Here is a 17,266-nt window from a genome sequence, read left to right on the forward strand (position 1 = left end):
TATTTTTAGAAGGTAACATGCTAAGTATAAGTATACGTCCACACGGTCACCCCAAATGATTAATTACAAGTACTTACAATCAGGTACCAATATCTATCTACCATGACTATAAACATGCAATTTAAGATAAAGAGTTACCCTTAAATCAAGTAAATCAAAGTCAACAACAATACATATAATAATGAAATAATTAACGTAAAACATAATTAACCTAAAACTTGATTAATTTGTAACAATAATTAAAATTTCATGAAATTTAATCATAAAATTTTGAAACCAGATAAAATATATATACTTAAATTTGATGCATGTCTATTCATAAGAAAAATACTAACAGACAACATCCTGACAAATTTAGTATGAATAATGACTACGACGAGAATTTTATATTTGATATATAACGTTTTAATTCTTTCCTTGACAACAAAAGGCCGTTGGAAGATTTCAGTTTGCTTAGAAGGCTATTCCACATAAGTACACCAGAGTAACATTTTTTTTATTTGGTTAATGATCTTGGTAGAACAAGAGAATTATTTGATGTATATCTCAAATTACAATGATACACAACATCACATGTAATGATACTGTTTTTAATGTATTTTGTAGCCAAATTATTGATAGCCTTATAAATCAATACAGAAGTATGATATTTAACCCGAAGCTTAACAGATGTTGATCAAATTTACATAAAACGACGATGTGATCAAAATGACTTTACTTCATAAATGAAACTTATCATATCACCAGTTCTGTCTCAAAAGCAATATTTTGTGTTCTTAGTTTTATTATTTTCAATCGGATTTTATTTTTGTTTGGATTTTCCTTGGCCCATAGAATCAAAACAAATCTTACAGGAAAGAAATAATGCTATTAGAATAAAGATGAAGAAACTACAAAACGAGGTAATGACTTCAACGATGACAAAAATGTATATATATGAATCTCACAGAAACGTGTGCCATAATTTTTAAAGAAAAATGAATTAGATGGATTTTAAAACAAAAAGTTAATTTAAAATATTTCGAAGTCCGTTTACAGCCCTTTTAGGCCTTTGGGGTAAAATACGGAAAAATCTGTAATGGAGGATGAATTCTATGGTTTGTTCTGTTTCTTCTAATCGAACACAACTGACTGTAGTCCGTAATATAATGTACAATGTTGACATGTTTTTATTTTTGTTGAATTTAACTGACGGAGTTGTGCATCTTGAAAGAACTCTCTTTTCATAACTAAATTACACGCATGCGCAGTGCACCATAGCAACAAAGTAAATCCAAGATGGAGGGTGACGGTGAGAAACCACCTTCACCGAAGCCGGAAAATCCAGGTACTATATTACTGTCAAGTATCAAAATTGAACAGGCGTAAAGATATATATAGACAAAGTTGTCACTGTAATGTCCGCGTTTTATGATTTTCTTTTGCGATGGCGTGGTTAAGCAAGAGTAAATAGTAAATGCTAGGTGCCCGTCCTTTTTCATCCTTTCGACATCGTGACAGTGATGTAAACACACATTTTTCGATAGAAATTCTACTCGAAATAACTATTGCAGCATTTTAGTTTCTCATATCTTTACCACCACAAATATTCAAGACCAATTTTTGCACGTGTTAATGCAATTCTGACGTCCCCCACTAGGTATTTGTGCATATGTCGAAATTTTGATTACTGTTATCTCACGGCTGTCTGATTGTTGACAGATTGGTCACTGTCACCGTGTTTGAAACAGTTCACCATCAATCAAAGTTTTCATTGCATTTACGTAATCATTTTATGTATGTAATGTCTATACTCAATTAAATATTGACCGAGAATGGTGTTGTAATGTCAAAGTATTGTAAGATATAAATGAAATGGTTTTGTTGCTTACAGTGTCACATAATTATCGTCACCGTCGTAGCCCAGTTCAGCGATTTATAGTAACTGTCATAGCAGTATATTTATCTAGATAAAACCCAATTCAGGCAAAAAGAGCAGATTCCAGCAGATTTTCCAACCCATATATTGAACATTATATGTCTGCAGGTCGTGTACTTTAACTATTGTGACAGCTTAACTTGCTGCTGTATGTGTAATTGATAGATTTCTTTTTAAAATTCAATACCAAACAGTAGCACACACAAAATTAATATATACAATTTATCAAAATGTTTTCAGGAATTATTATTTTTATTTATACATATTTTTTTTTTTTTTTTTGTATTGTCATGAAAAACAACATTGTCGGTAATTTATTTTCCAACAATATCTTAATTTTCCACTGTACAACACTGCAACCTAAGTGTTGTAATTGTCATTGAATAACAACAAGTAAAAAACACATAATCAAAAGAATATCTTCTTGATGAACATTGTCTTTCACTCTACAATTTTAGCAAACTCAATCTTTTCAAGCCCCCCAAAAAAGACCAACCAACCAAAATATATTGGTCAGATGTAAACTTTGGCAACCCACCATGAACCTTTGGTGATTGTGTATCACAAGAATGCTGTAAAATTGATCAAAAACAATTGGGACCATGATGGTTGTCACTAGCACAGTAGCAGGTGGCTTTGTTAGTAGATGATCTGTCTAGATTTTGAAGAACCAGAATTTATTAGTAAATCTGTATATCTGTTTGAAAATCTTTGAGTTGCAAGCAGGTTCAGAGAAAGTCTTTAGATCTTATCTCTTGCTTATGGATCTCTTTTGCCATTAAATTGTAGACGAGTAATTTAAGACATTTGTCTTGGATGAAATATACAAATATCATATTATGTCTTTGAAATAGCGTAAACTAGAGAATTTGAGTGATGATTTTTGCTTATTAATGCATCTGTTTGTTTATGTGCATATACCTGTATACATATGGTTAAAGGTTGAATAATAACAAAGAGCATGAATTGAATTTAGGAAAATGATTTGAGGATAACAATAACAATTTCTGTTAATGACATCTTGTTTTTATTAATTTGTCACTCGAGGATCTCGTGACTCTCCTGCATCTGGCTCAGGAAATGAGGGCACTGGTCGTAAGTCACGCAATTTAAAAGAAGCCACCTCTCATTTAAAAGAGGAGGCACTACGTAGATACAGGCTTCGTCAAGAGGCACTCATGTCATCAGACTCTGGGGGAGAGGGGACACCTGTTCCACTGGAAACTCGAATGCCAAAACCGCCAGAAGGTGAAAAACCAACCAACAGAAGAAGCAGTCCAAGGCAGAGAACTGTTCACTTGAGTGAAGAACAGGAAAAGCATATTAGTTTTCAAAGAGATACACAACCAGAATTTACAACCGAGAAGAGTGATGTCTCCCTTCCTGTGTCTATTGAAGAGGAGATGACACAGAATACAGAGCGTGTGGTCGCGAATTCTGTAGATCTACAAGAATGGGAAAGTGCAGGTAATACCCCTTTGATGGAGTTAGAGGGCAGTCTGAGTGAGGAGAAGGTATCCCACACTCGAGTTGTCACTTCTACAGTGATGGATCTCGACACCATTAGTAGCCAAATTATCACCACGAAAGCAGACGTAGACTCAATCGAAAGTCAAATTATCACTAGTGATGAGATTTCTGGACTGGCCGAGAGAGAGATCCAACATATGGTGGCAATGATGGAGAAGAGCCACGAAGATGGATCCAATAAAAAGGTTATTATTACTACTAAAGAAGTTGTTGTTGATACTGATCAAGATGAAAACAGCCAGAAAATTGAGGAGAGCAAGATTCATCAGAGTTTGGGTGTGGTTCAGATGACAGCACAGGAAATGTCACGTGAACCAACCTTAGCTGAGGACATGTTAAAGGAAAATATTGATCCAGTCAAATCATCTAAAAATGAAACAACATCATCACAGTTTTCTCCTGAAGGAACAATGGTTGAGGAGGAGATTGTACCGACTCACACAGGAACACAAGACACTGTCCTACAGACAGGACAGTCGGGAGGTATTGCGACTCTGTGCTCCACATCTGTGCACCGCCTAGCCTTCTCTGCAGGCTCCTTAGACATCTCTAAAACATTTTCAATGCTTTCATCTCAAATCCACTCTATTTCAGACTATTTTGCATGTCCACAACAAACCTCACATATTTACCAATACTGTAGCTGTTACCTTATATAGATGTTATGTCCATGTTCTGAAGATCATACTGTTATCAATTCTGTATACTAGGTAATTCAGCATCTCAATTTTTTATATCTTCAACTATCATTAACTCAACAGCAATTTAGAAATCTGAATTAAAAACAAAAAATAGAAAATTGGAAAGATAGTATGCTTCTTGACATTTTCATACTGAAATCTTATTTCGAGGAAATTATTTTCAGAAAGGTATGACAGGGAAAGAATTGACATACATGTTGTGAAAGTCAGTGAGGAATTGAAATAGCTATTTTGTCATTCCCATTGGTTTATAAAATCAATTTAAGGCTGTCTTTGAATGATAAATTATATTATTAGGCTTCAAAAGTTAGGTGCTTAGCATCACTGACGAGTCCTAGAAGGATGAAACAGCTGTATGATGTAGCATCACTGACGAGTCCTAGAAGGATGAAACAGCTGTATGATGTAGCATCACTGATGAGTCCTAGAAGGATGAAATAGCTGTATGATGTAGCATCACTGACGAGTCCTAGAAGGATGAAACAGTTGTATGATGTAGATTAATTCATTATTTGATGCTGTGGTGTCTTAATTTGTATGGAAAGGTATATGCTATTCACCTTTTGTAGGAACTTTATAGAGACTGAACATGGACGTAGCATGTGAATACTTATTTGCTAAGTTATTTTTTTTATTTTCGATGAAGTCTTGCCAGTTTTGTGCCTTCATTTCTCACCTATGACTGAATTTCTATCTTGTTTTTTGTTAAAAAATTCAATAAATTTCATAGAACAAAGTACAGTTGTATATGACTTCATCAAACTAGATCATGGATGTTTCCTAAAAACTGGCAAGTACATTTGAGAATAAAATGATTATAAAGATTAATTTTTCTGTTGGATGTCACATATATTGTTTGCTAGCTATAGGAACTGCTGCTTCTAGTCCAATCATCTAAAGATTTCAGTATTTAATATTTATATCATCAGTAAAGGAGTTTACACAAACAAATTTTACAACATATTTGTTTTAGCAATTCATTGAGTTTGATTGAAGCTGCCCAGCAAAATTACTTTACCACTACATATATCTGGAATGTGCCACAAGTGAATTTTTTATTGACATCATGAAGACACTACTTATATGTAAGGATGTTAGATTCTAATAATATGTGTATATGTGATTTACCCACCAATAAGCCAAGATACCCAACACATTATCTAGGATTCAGAAGTCTGTGATTTAGGACAGAGATATAATATAAATAGGTAACAAAACACATTATCTAGGATTCAGAAGTCTGTGATTTAGGACAGAAATGTAATAATTATTGGTAACAAAACACATTATCTAGGTTCAGAATTCTGTGATTTAGGACAGAAATGTAATAATTATTGGTAACAAAACACATTATCTAGGATTCAGAAGTCTGTGATTTAGGACAGAAATGTAATAGTTATTGGTAACAAAATACATTATCTAGGTTCAGAATTCTTTGATTTAGGACAGAAATGTAATAGTTATTGGTAACAAAACACATTATCTAGGATTCAGAATTCTGTGATTTAGGACAGAAATGTAATAGTTATTGGTAACAAAATACATTATCTAGGTTCAGAATTCTTTGATTTAGGACAGAAATGTAATAGTTATTGGTAACAAAACACATTATCTAGGATTCAGAATTCTGTGATTTAGGACAGAAATGTAATATTTATTGGTAACAAAATACATTATCTAGGATTCAGAATTCTGTGATTTAGGACAGAAATGTAATAGTTATTGGTAACAAAACACATTATCTAGGATTCAGAAGTCTGTGATATATTTTTTGATAATATCAAACAGTAACATATAATGATATGCTTATTGGATAAACAGTAAAATTCGGTATGTTACGTCAGTATTGGTGACAGATAAGTGGAAATACAGATTTAACAATATTTTCTTTATGTGACAATAATCCCAGATCATTCAACTCACTGGTTTATTGATTGTTAAACAAAAAATCTGTACATAGATTGGATGAGGATCACTTCAGTTTCTATAGTTATATTGTTTGCTTGTTTACATAATAATCCCCCCACCCCTTTCAGTTCTAGTTCTTGACTGTGACGTAGATTGTGTACAACCAGTAGATTTCTCTGTGTGATAAATGTTGATTCTGTGTTATCCCTGTAGTCTACCATGTTGTCATATAGATCTGATCAGTTTTAGATATATCCTTAGGTCAAGCACTGTCATCCTTATTTGGTTTACTTTAATTTGATGTTTTATCAACTCATTTAATGTTTTAAACGAAAATGAATCTTTCAATGAAATGAAAATTTGGACAAATATTTTTGATATTGCAAATGTTAACAAAAGCATTGTAAACCACAATTAGTCCTGAAGAAGCCCTAATGTTTGGGCGAAACTGGTAGACGTAGTATTAAAGTTATCTCACTGAAGATCCTAAGTTTGTTGCGATTGACCACACCCCCTCCTGAGCATTGTCACTGATATCAGGAAAAATACAAAATGTCAAAATACAAGAAATGTAACAATTGATCTCAAGATTATTCTAAGAAATTGCAGGCTACAGTTTTGTCACATTATCATTCTAAACACTGTATCACTTGTAATGATGTATCTCTGGACTGGTACAGGAGGAGATGGGGTGATGGAGGGAAGGGGTGTGGACATGTAGGGGTTGGGAAGGTAGAGGGGTGGGTGGGGGTTGATTGGAATGTTATTGCTGTGTCATCACTGAGTGCCCTTGGATGGGCTAGCTGTTGCATGAGCATGTCTGCTTTATATGTTGTGAAATGCATGTTGTTTTGCCATAATTCATATTGATATGCATTTTATTTAGTCAACATTCTATCAAAGTTATTTTGTTATATCTGATAATTGCTGTACAAATGGATGTTTATCGTTTGATTTGATTCACAGAAATTTTCATCATACTTTACTGTATAGATCTTTCATTTACTAGTACCTGGATACCATAGAGATTCTAAATATAAACAATGAATGACCGTAAAGGTTTCATATCATTCCCATTCATCATTATAAGTAGGGATTTAACTAATTGATAAGAACAACTTTTGAAAGTTTACTTTTTAATAGTCGAATTCAAATTTCTGTTTCAACTATTGAAAAAAAATGATATTAAATCATTGATCTAGATGAATAATTTCAAGTTTGTAGTTGTCTGAACTTGAAAATAAATTTCCTTGTCTGGTGCATAAAAAGTAGATTTTAAGATGGTAAGTCAGATATCCTCACAGAGTTAGGGTTTAACATGAGACCAGTAGATAGACGAGGAAGGTCTTTTCTTTGAAAAAGTGATGGATGCCTAGTGACCAGTGACTGATCTACATGTGGTCCTTAGTCCATGCTCACAGACTTAGTGTTGAGTCCCTATAGCGTTAACAGTGTAATACACTTTACTTTCACTTTCTTTGTAAACAAATTAGGTCGTACAATGAAAATATCTGATGCTCGTTGCATGTTCACCTTTTGTGTATTCCTCACCATGTTGTGCCATACATCGCCAAAATATCACATTAATCTGTAACATCAAAAATTCATTTTTTATAGTGTTGTAAATTTGTTCTCCCAGTGAAGTATCCATTAGAATTCTAAATAAGCCTTTTTAGAGTTGCGTTCTAGCTGATTGATCTTTGTAAACATGGTGCTTGATGTGTATTTATGTTATGGATTTTTACCAAATTTTTCCTTCTTTCTTCACAATTTGTTAAATTCTTTTTTGAATACAATACAATATAGAGCCAATACAATAATCCTGCATGTAACACTAGTATCAGAATTTATATTAGAGATTTTTATATAAAAATGGTAAAGAAAATCATACAATGTTTAATAGATGATTATTCTTAAAATAGTAATATCTGTAAGAAAACTTTGGATGTATCAAACAAAAAAAAGGTTTTAAAATGTACTATTTTTGTATTAGAATCTGTCGTCTTTTTTGTTTATTAGAAGCTACTGGTGGAGAACAAGTAACAGAACCACCTCTGGTTGAGGAAAAGGCCCCAGAACAGGAGGCAGACAAAGCCCCAGAACAGGAGGCAGACAAAGTCCCAGAACAGGAGGCAGAAAAGGCCCCGGAACAGGAAGGAGAAAAGGCCCCGGAACAGGAGGCAGAAAAAGCCCCGGAACAGGAGGCAGAAAAGGCCCCGGAACAGGAGGCAGAAAAGGCCCCGGAACAGGAAGGAGAAAAGGCCCCGGAACAGGAGGCAGAAAAGGCCCCAGAACAGGAAGCAGAAAAGGCCCCGGAACAGGAAGGAGAAAAGGCCCCGGAACAGGAAGCAGAAAAGGCCCCGGAACAGGAAGGAGAAAAGGCCCCGGAACAGGAAGCAGAAAAGGCCCCTGAAGAGGAAGCAGAAAAAACTCCAGAACAAGAAGGGGAGACATCTAAGCAAACAACAGGTGAAGAAATACTTGAAGAAAATACGAAAGTAGATGAAAAGCCATCAGAAGGAGAAAATGCCCCTGAACAAAGTCAGGAAGGGGATAAGGCCCCTGAACAAGCACAGGAAGGAGAAAAGGCCCCTGAACAGACAGAGGAGGTGGACAAGGCTCCTGAACAAGCACAGGAAGGAGATAAGGCCCCTGAACAAGCACAGGAAGGAGAAAAGGCCCCTGAACAGGCACAGGAAGCTGAAAAGACCCCAGAAGATGGAAGTGGCGATAAACCTGTTGAGGGAGAGAAAGTTACAGAACAAACAGAGAAGACTGAGCAAGAAGAGTCAGTAGCAATTGATAAGCCAGGAGATGAAACTAGCAATGCTACAAAAAGTGATGGCCAAGGTAATTCTTCAATGAGGATTCATTGAAAATAAAAATGGAGAAAGAATTGTGAAAATAATTAAAGGTATTCTACCATAGCATATATTATCTATAACTTTGGAAAAAAGAGATAAATGAGAATTTTCTCAAAAGTTGAATCAATATTTAGTTAACTTTACTGGTATATGGTCTTTCTATTTAATTTCAATAGTATTCTACAAACAGACGTTTTATCAAACCCACTTTTTTAATGAAATGATATTTCTGTCATAGAACAAAGCCAGGTTGAGGAAAAAGAAGAAGCAGGAGAAAAGAAAGAAGATAAGGTGGAAAAAGAGACTGGTATCCCTGCCGACTTCTTTTATGAACTGGACAATCTGACATCTAAGCCTGTGATTACAGAAAACTCGGGTCTACCAGAGGACATGCTGTCACTCCAGTATCCTTTGTTATTGAATTCTATTGTTTCCTGGTCAGGGTTGTATTACAATTAACCTACTATAAACCTAGGGCAAAAATAAAAGCAAAAAAAAAATAATCATTTAAAATATAGATGTAGGTATAATACAGGACATTGAAACAACATCTGTTGCATTTTCTACTGAAATGAATATAGATATGGATTGGATTTTCTCCTATCAGATTTGTCTCTTGTTTTACCTCTTCATTGTTTCTCTGTCACCCCCAAGGATGTAATAGATAGCATATAGATAGCATCTGCTATGACTTTACTCACAATGGGGGTAGCGTCACCTTGTTATATAATATAACTATGTTGATATTGTCATCAATTTTCATGCACATCTTATGGGACATTGATTGCACAATGAACAGATTTCAACCTACAATTTGTTTCTGTACTTTTTTTTAAGTATATGGGAGAAAATAGTCAAACATTGGTCTTTTCCATAGACAGAGGTATCTCATTCTTTGTGTAAGAGTTTGGCTGGTCAGCATTGTTTGTGGACCAAACTAACATAATTAATCACCAGACATGGTATTATTGACTAATGTCACAATAATTTTAAAATAAGTAGGAAATACTGCCTTTATTTTAACTTTCAGCTTATGCGAGTTTAAACCAAGGATCTGGTATAATAAGCTTGTTTTTACATTCCTTGACTTGTTTCCTAGGTATTCATTTGGTTATGACTGTACTAAGAGAGCTAACCTTCACTTACTTGATGAAAAAACAGTGATATTTGCGGCAGGAAATCTTGTCCAGTTAGTTGATCTTCAAACACGTGAACACACATATCTGCGTAGTACCAGTGGTGGAGGTATAGGGGCCTTAACGGTTAGTAACAGGAATGTGTGACTGAGTGTACAGTACAAGACGGCCCTTATTGGTCAGTATAAGATGGCCCTGATGGCAGTACAAGTTGCCCTGATTGGTCAGTACGAGATGACCCTGATTGGTCAGTACAAGATGACCCTGATTAGTCAGTACAAGGTGACCCCATCCCCTATTGTGCATGTTATTTAGTGTTCCAATGAAGTCTTAAATATAGACACAGGATTCAAAGATCCATTTTCCTATATTATCAATATTAACAGCAAATTGATGGTAAAAAAATAGACACTGGCAATAAAAAGCTACACAGTATTCATTATCAAGTATTTAGAAGTATTTGTTTTTTATGAGTTTGAATATTTCCTCTGAATCAGTACTTATTTTGGATACTTGAAAAATAACGAGTGTTATCGACGATTTAGATTATGTTTTTGTTTGTTTGGTTTTGTAGGTTCATCCCAGCAGGAAATACTTTGCCGTTGCTGAGAAAGGTCAGTCCCCAAACATCAACATATTCGAGTACCCCTCTCTGAAGTTGTACCGGATCCTGAGGGGAGGAACAGAAAGATCATATTCTTACATTGATTTCAGGTCAGTCTGTAAAAATTGTTCAGGCAAATTTAGGTAAATTTTGTACTTCAATTGTGTAATACCTGGTACATATTTTCAACATTTTGTTTATGTACATGTATATGTATTATATTTCTTGTCTGATGAAATGACAGTCAAACCTGAAAAAGAATTACAGTTATCAGAACAACAGAAAAACTTTCAGATCTCCTCAGTATTCTTACCCATTAGTGGATCTCACTTGTAACCCTGTAACTATTTATATCATCTTGTTATCAGTTCTGACGGTGAGTTGTTAGCATCACAGGGAGGTAACCCAGATTTCATGTTAACTGTTTGGCGATGGCAAGAGGAGATGACAGTCCTAAGGTCCAAGGCTTTCTCTCAGGACGTGTTCCGTGCAACATTCTCCACAGAGTTAGAAGGTCAACTGACCACTGCTGGAACAACCCATATAAGGTATAAATTAGTCACATGAACATCTACACTATCTTTAATTGGTTGTTCAACTGATCAGTGTCTCAGATATCAAGTAAAGAACACCAACTTTTTTCACAGTTTGTATGATTTCTGTATTACAACACTTTTCCTGTGATAAACTTTCATGAAACAGATGATACTATACATATATATTGATGTGAATTTTTCATAATTTAGGAAGATAAACTTGTGGTAATTTGTTGCTATCATGAAATCAGCTGACTGCACTGCCCAGAAATCTAATAACAGATAAAAAGTTGAAATGACCTAAACAAAAAAAATTTCTCTATCCTAGTTTTCACTGTGCTGCTTTCTGTTTAGGGTTTGAGAAAGGGATCTGCATTCTAATCAAATTGATGTGTACATGCTCCAGCTTTTGTCAACATGTTGTGATAGAATGACTTAATGCTCAAGCAGTAATATATTCCTAGATTTGGTATGCAGAAATTTGATTGGTTTTTGCAAAATATCATGCAGAACATTACCCGTTATGGGTTGTTGTCAGATCCCAGTGCAGACAGTAACACAGTGAGAATTCAGATATACATTTTAATCAGATTGTCCTAATCTGAGTGTTTATTTAATTGAGAGGAAATTTACAAGTGATTTGTTTTCCTTAAATCTAGATTATTCTTAATAAATCTTAATTTCCATTTATTAAATCAGTCTTAAAGAAAACTTTATTATTTTTCAAACATCTTTTTCAAGGTTTTGGAAAATGGCAGACACTTTCACTGGTTTGAAACTTCAAGGAGCTCTTGGTAAATTTGGCAAGACAGAAATCTCTGATATTGAAGGCTATGTGGAGCTTCCTGATGGAAAAGTGTTGTCAGGTTGTGAGTGGGGAAATATGTTATTGTGGGAAGGAGGTCTCATCAAGGTGGAGATTTCATGTAAGGGGAAAAAACCCTGTCACATCGGAAACATCATGCAGATCTTGTTGGATGAGGGAGAACTGATGACTGTAGGAGAGGATGGTTTTATTAAGGTACAAAAATTCTGGTAGTAATACCATTAGAATAAAATATATATGGCTCATGCAATGTACCTGTCCATGTAATAAGCCCACCCATGACATGTTTTTTGCTGTTTTTTGTAAAATCCCAAAAATGCTATTTCTTGGCTCTTGGGCCTGCCCCCTGACTTTTGAATTGAATAGTATTTTTTACCCTCATTTTTGTTGAGAGATAAATCTATCAATGTGATACAAGGATATTACAATACATACTAATTCAGTTTTTTTCTATATTTTTTGCAGGTTCAATGAATTTTATTATTTTCGTTTTATGTCATGTCTCTTTATATCATCCATATATGATTTCATGTCTCTTTATATCATCCATATATGAAGTAATGTCTCTTTATATCATCCATATATGAAGTCATGTCTTTTTATATCATCTATGTATGATGTTGTGCCTCTTTATATCATCCATGTATGATGTCATGTCTCTTTATATCATCCATATATGAAGTAATGTCTTTTTATATCATCTATGTATGATGTTGTGTCTCCTTATATTATCTATGTATGATGTTGTGCCTCTTTATATCATCCATGTATGATGTCATGTCTCTTTATATCATCCATATATGAAGTAATGTCTTTTTATATCATCTATGTATGATGTTGTGTCTCCTTATATTATCTATGTATGATGTTGTGCCTCTTTATATCATCCATGTATGATGTCATGTCTCTTTATACCATCCATGTATGATGTTGTGCCTCTTTATATCATCCATGTATGATGTCATGTCTCTTTGTATCATCATTGTATGATGTCATGTCTCTTTATATCATCCATGTATGATGTCATGTCTCTTTATATCATCATTGTATGATGTCATGTCTCTTTATACCATCCATGTATGATGTCATGTCTCTTTATATCATCATTGTATGATGTCATGTCTCTTTATACCATCCATGTATGATGTCATGTCTCTTTATATCATCATTGTATGATGTCATGTCTCTTTATATCATCCATGTATGATTTCATGTCTCTTTATATCATCCATGTATGATGTCATGTGCCTCTTTATATTATCCATGTATGATGTTGTGCCTCTTTATATCATGTATGTATGATGTCATGTCTCTTTATATCATCATTGTATGATGTTGTGTCTCTAGGTGTGGGACTTTGAGAGCGTAGATACCGCTGATACCACGGATGATACTGGAATGTTTGAGATGGAACCAATGAATGAACTCAGAGTCGGTGATGGAGTCAGATTACAATCTATTTGTAAATCATTTGATGCGGAGACAGAGCTGACCTTCTGGTTTGCCCAGGTGTGTACATGAACTTTCAGCTTCATTTATTGTTTCAATTTGGAAAGATTTACAAATACATTTCCAAAGGATCATGAAGTCAGTATCAAATGACTAAAAAGTGTTGGAAGTGTAAACACTACTGCTTCATAGAATAAAAGTTGTTATAAAACAGCCTGTAAAAGATTTAATTGTGACGTTTTGTTTACTGCGTTTGTGCATACATCCTTGCTAGTATGCTCTACACTGTTTATATTTTTTATGAATGTGACTGTGTAGTCATCAAAACGTCACACTCTAATCTTCTACTGGTTGTGTTATAAGATGAATGTGACCGTGTAGTCATCAAAACGTCACACTCTAATCTTCTACTGGTTGTGTTATAAGTTGAATGTGACTGTGTAGTCATCAAAACGTCACACTCTAATCTTCTACTGGTTGTGTTATAAGATGAATGTGACTGTGTAGTCATCGAAACATCACACTCTAATCTTCTACTGGTTGTGTTATAAGATGAAGGTGACTGTAGTCATCAAAAGGTCACACTCTAATCTTCTACTGGTTGTGTTATAAGATGAAGGTGACTGTAGTCATCAAAAGGTCACACTCTAATCTTCTACTGGTTGTGTTATAAGATGAATGTGACTGTGTAGTCATCGAAACATCACACTCTAATCTTCTACTGGTTGTGTTATAAGATGAAGGTGACTGTAGTCATCAAAATGTCACACTCTAATCTTCTACTGATTGTGTTATAAGATGAAGGTGACTGTAGTCATCAAAAGGTCACACTCTAATCTTCTACTGGTTGTGTTATAAGATGAATGTGACTGTGTAGTCATCGAAACATCACACTCTAATCTTCTACTGGTTGTGTTATAAGATGAATGTGACCATGTAGTGGTCGAAACATCACACTCTAATATTCTACTAGTTGTGTTATAAGAACTATAAGGTGACTGTGTAGTCATTGAAATGTTAAACTCAAATCTTCTACTGGTTGTGTTATAAGAATGTTCTATTCTATTGATATTACTAACCTAAAGAAAATGTTCTGAAATACTACTGCACAGTATGATATTTCATGCAAATTTTTTTCATTAACATCAACTGTAAATTCCATAAATTCCATATAGGATGCTAATGGAGGTATCTGGAAACTTGACCTGTCCTTCTCTCACACCTCATTGGCCCCGGAGAAGATGTTTACCTACCACGCCGGAGCCATTCTTGGATGTGATACATCTCCTGTCAGTCACGTTGTCGCCACCACAGGCGAAGACCGTAAGTCAATACCTAAATAAGAAAACAGGACAGACGAAATTTCAGATCAGATTATGTTTGTTTTGTTAGATTGTTGGTTTCTAACCTCATAAACAGCCACAGTCACTTTGAGATGAGGTTTTCTTGTGTTAACTGGTGACTACTGCACCGAACAACATACAAGAGGTCGTCACAAGGCAGCCACAGCAATAAGGGTCAAGTGTCTTGCCTAAAGACAAAACCTCCTTAGTGTCTTGTCATTGAAAATGTCACAGAAATTTCTAATCTTATTGAACAGAATGAAAGTTGTAGTTGACTTTTCAATGGTATAAGGGACATGTGATTGAAGTCCGGTAGTATTAGGCTTGTGTCTGCTATATAATAAGCCCAGATATGTCTATTTCAGGGCTGCAGAAAAAACAGCAGATACTTTTGCAGGGCACCTGGTTGGACAGTTGTATTAATAAGTTTGTGTAAAGGTTTATCACTCTCACATATATATATGTATCTCACTGTTTACCATCTCATCACAATATTTTCAATCTTAGTGTACAACAGTATTATAGTACAACCAAAAGACTTGGATGATTCCTTACCATCTTTATACTACGTCCTTGAGTACTTTTACACTCCACAGTCATTTGTCCGATGCAGGTGACCGTGTAGTCATCAAAATGTCACACTCTTATCTTTTACTGGTTGTATTATAAGAACCCATTCTGTTGACATTAAAAACCTGAAGAAAATGTTGTGAAATATCTTTTACACCTATTTATTGTGTCGCCTGCAGAGCTGGCGGACACTTTGGGATCACTTTGTTCGTCGTCACGTGTCTCCTATATATCTCCTATACCTATTTATTATGATTACAGGTACAGTTAGGGTGTTTGACTACCTACAACAGAAACAACTTTGTGAGATGAAATTCTCCTCTGGAGGGTCCTCTCTACTCTGGGCCCCACAAGTGGTGAGTTTTAACCTTAGTCATGAATGGTTGTGTGATGTAACAGTTAAATGTTAATGTATAGACTTAAGTAGAAGGAAAATGAAGCCAATGTGCTTACGTCTCCTGTATTTAACATGAAACAGAAGATGTCAAAAACTGAAAAATAGAACTTTGTTTGTGCACCATATTCTGATGTATAAAGTAGTACTAGCATTATAGTATAACCCAGGTGGTAGTATTTTGATAAAAAAAGAATTTGATAAATACAAATGTAATTGCAAGTTGATTTGATGGAAAGGTATCGGTGTTTGCTTTGTTTTTTTACAACAATGATCAGTCAATTGAAGGTAACAAGTGGACACTGGTTTGTTGTAGGTTGATCCTAAAGGAGCTACAGTGCTGGCTGGATTTATGGATGGCGTGGTCAGAGTTTTCAATATCAGCCAGCTGACAGATGATTCTACAAAGAAACATAAGAATGACTGTGATATGATCCTACAGCAGGCGTTCAAACCTCACTCCTCTGTCGTCAACTCCATGGCTATTAACAAGGCAGGAGACATCCTCGCCACAGGGGTAAAATAATTAATATAACTTTATATGTATATCAATACATGGAATGAGGGGCTGATTTAACAGGCAAAACCAGTGATATATTGTATATCAAAAACAATATGAAAATGTCTCTTTTGAATGATTAAGTTACATGTATTTTATGTAACCTGTAAGCTGTAACCATAATGATATCATTATTTTGTTTACTTTTGTCTGGATGTTATTGTAAATAACAATTTTTTCCAGGGTGAAGATGGTACACTTTTCTTCCTGACGGTAGGAACAACATACAACCCCATTGGTTTTGTTGTTATGCCATCTGCAGTTAAAAAAGTCCAGTGGTCACCAGAAACTAAGGTAAAGTCTTAGACCAAGACAACTAAGGTAAAGTCTTAGACCAAGAAAACTAAGGTAAAGTCTTAGACCAAGAAAACTAAGGTAAAGTCTTAGACCAAGAAAACTCAGGTAAAGTCTTAGACCAAGAAAACTAAGGTAAAGTCTTAGACCAAGAAAACTCAGGTAAAGTCTGAGACCAAGAAAACTAAGGTAAAGTCTTAGACCAAGAAAACTAAGGTAAAGTCTTAGACCAAGAAAACTAAGGTAAAGTCTTAGACCAAGAAAACTCAGGTAAAGTCTGAGACCAAGAAAACTAAGGTAAAGTCTTAGACCAAGAAAACTAAGGTAAAGTCTTAGACCAAGAAAACTAAGGTAAAGTCTTAGACCAAGAAAACTATGGTAAAGTCTTAGACCAAGAAAACTATGGTAAAGTCTTAGACCAAGAAAACTAAGGTAAAGTCTGAGACCAAGAAAACTAAGGTAAAGTCTTAGACCAAGAAAACTAAGGTAAAGTCTTAGACCAAGAAAACTAAGGTAAAGTCTTAGACCAAGAAAACTCAGGTAAAGTCTTAGACCAAGAAAACTATGGTAAAGTCTTAGACCAAGAAAACTAAGGTAAAGTCTGAGACCAAGAAAACTAAGGTAAAGTCTTAGA

The 17,266-nt window shown here is 34.8% G+C and overlaps 1 protein-coding gene across 1 annotated transcript in view; it reads left to right on the top strand.

Moving 5' to 3' along the window:
• The first annotated feature begins 1,278 nt into the window (after nt 1-1,278).
• LOC132551869 (cilia- and flagella-associated protein 44-like) overlaps nt 1,279-17,266 on the top strand; it is a 30,887-nt gene continuing 14,899 nt past the window's right edge. The window contains exons 1-13 of the mRNA XM_060216012.1: nt 1,279-1,327; nt 2,966-3,931; nt 8,077-8,907; nt 9,160-9,325; nt 10,021-10,183; nt 10,632-10,771; nt 11,030-11,209; nt 11,939-12,218; nt 13,371-13,532; nt 14,648-14,795; nt 15,647-15,741; nt 16,096-16,296; nt 16,522-16,632. Of these exons, the coding sequence (XP_060071995.1) occupies nt 1,279-1,327; nt 2,966-3,931; nt 8,077-8,907; nt 9,160-9,325; nt 10,021-10,183; nt 10,632-10,771; nt 11,030-11,209; nt 11,939-12,218; nt 13,371-13,532; nt 14,648-14,795; nt 15,647-15,741; nt 16,096-16,296; nt 16,522-16,632 (3,492 nt within the window). The remainder of the gene's footprint in view (nt 1,328-2,965; nt 3,932-8,076; nt 8,908-9,159; nt 9,326-10,020; nt 10,184-10,631; nt 10,772-11,029; nt 11,210-11,938; nt 12,219-13,370; nt 13,533-14,647; nt 14,796-15,646; nt 15,742-16,095; nt 16,297-16,521; nt 16,633-17,266) is intronic.

The sequence above is a fragment of the Ylistrum balloti genome, unplaced genomic scaffold (assembly GCF_031769215.1).
Source record: "Ylistrum balloti isolate Yb309-2 unplaced genomic scaffold, AGI_CSIRO_Ybal_v1 Utg370222, whole genome shotgun sequence".
Taxonomy (NCBI): Eukaryota; Metazoa; Mollusca; class Bivalvia; order Pectinida; family Pectinidae; genus Ylistrum; species Ylistrum balloti.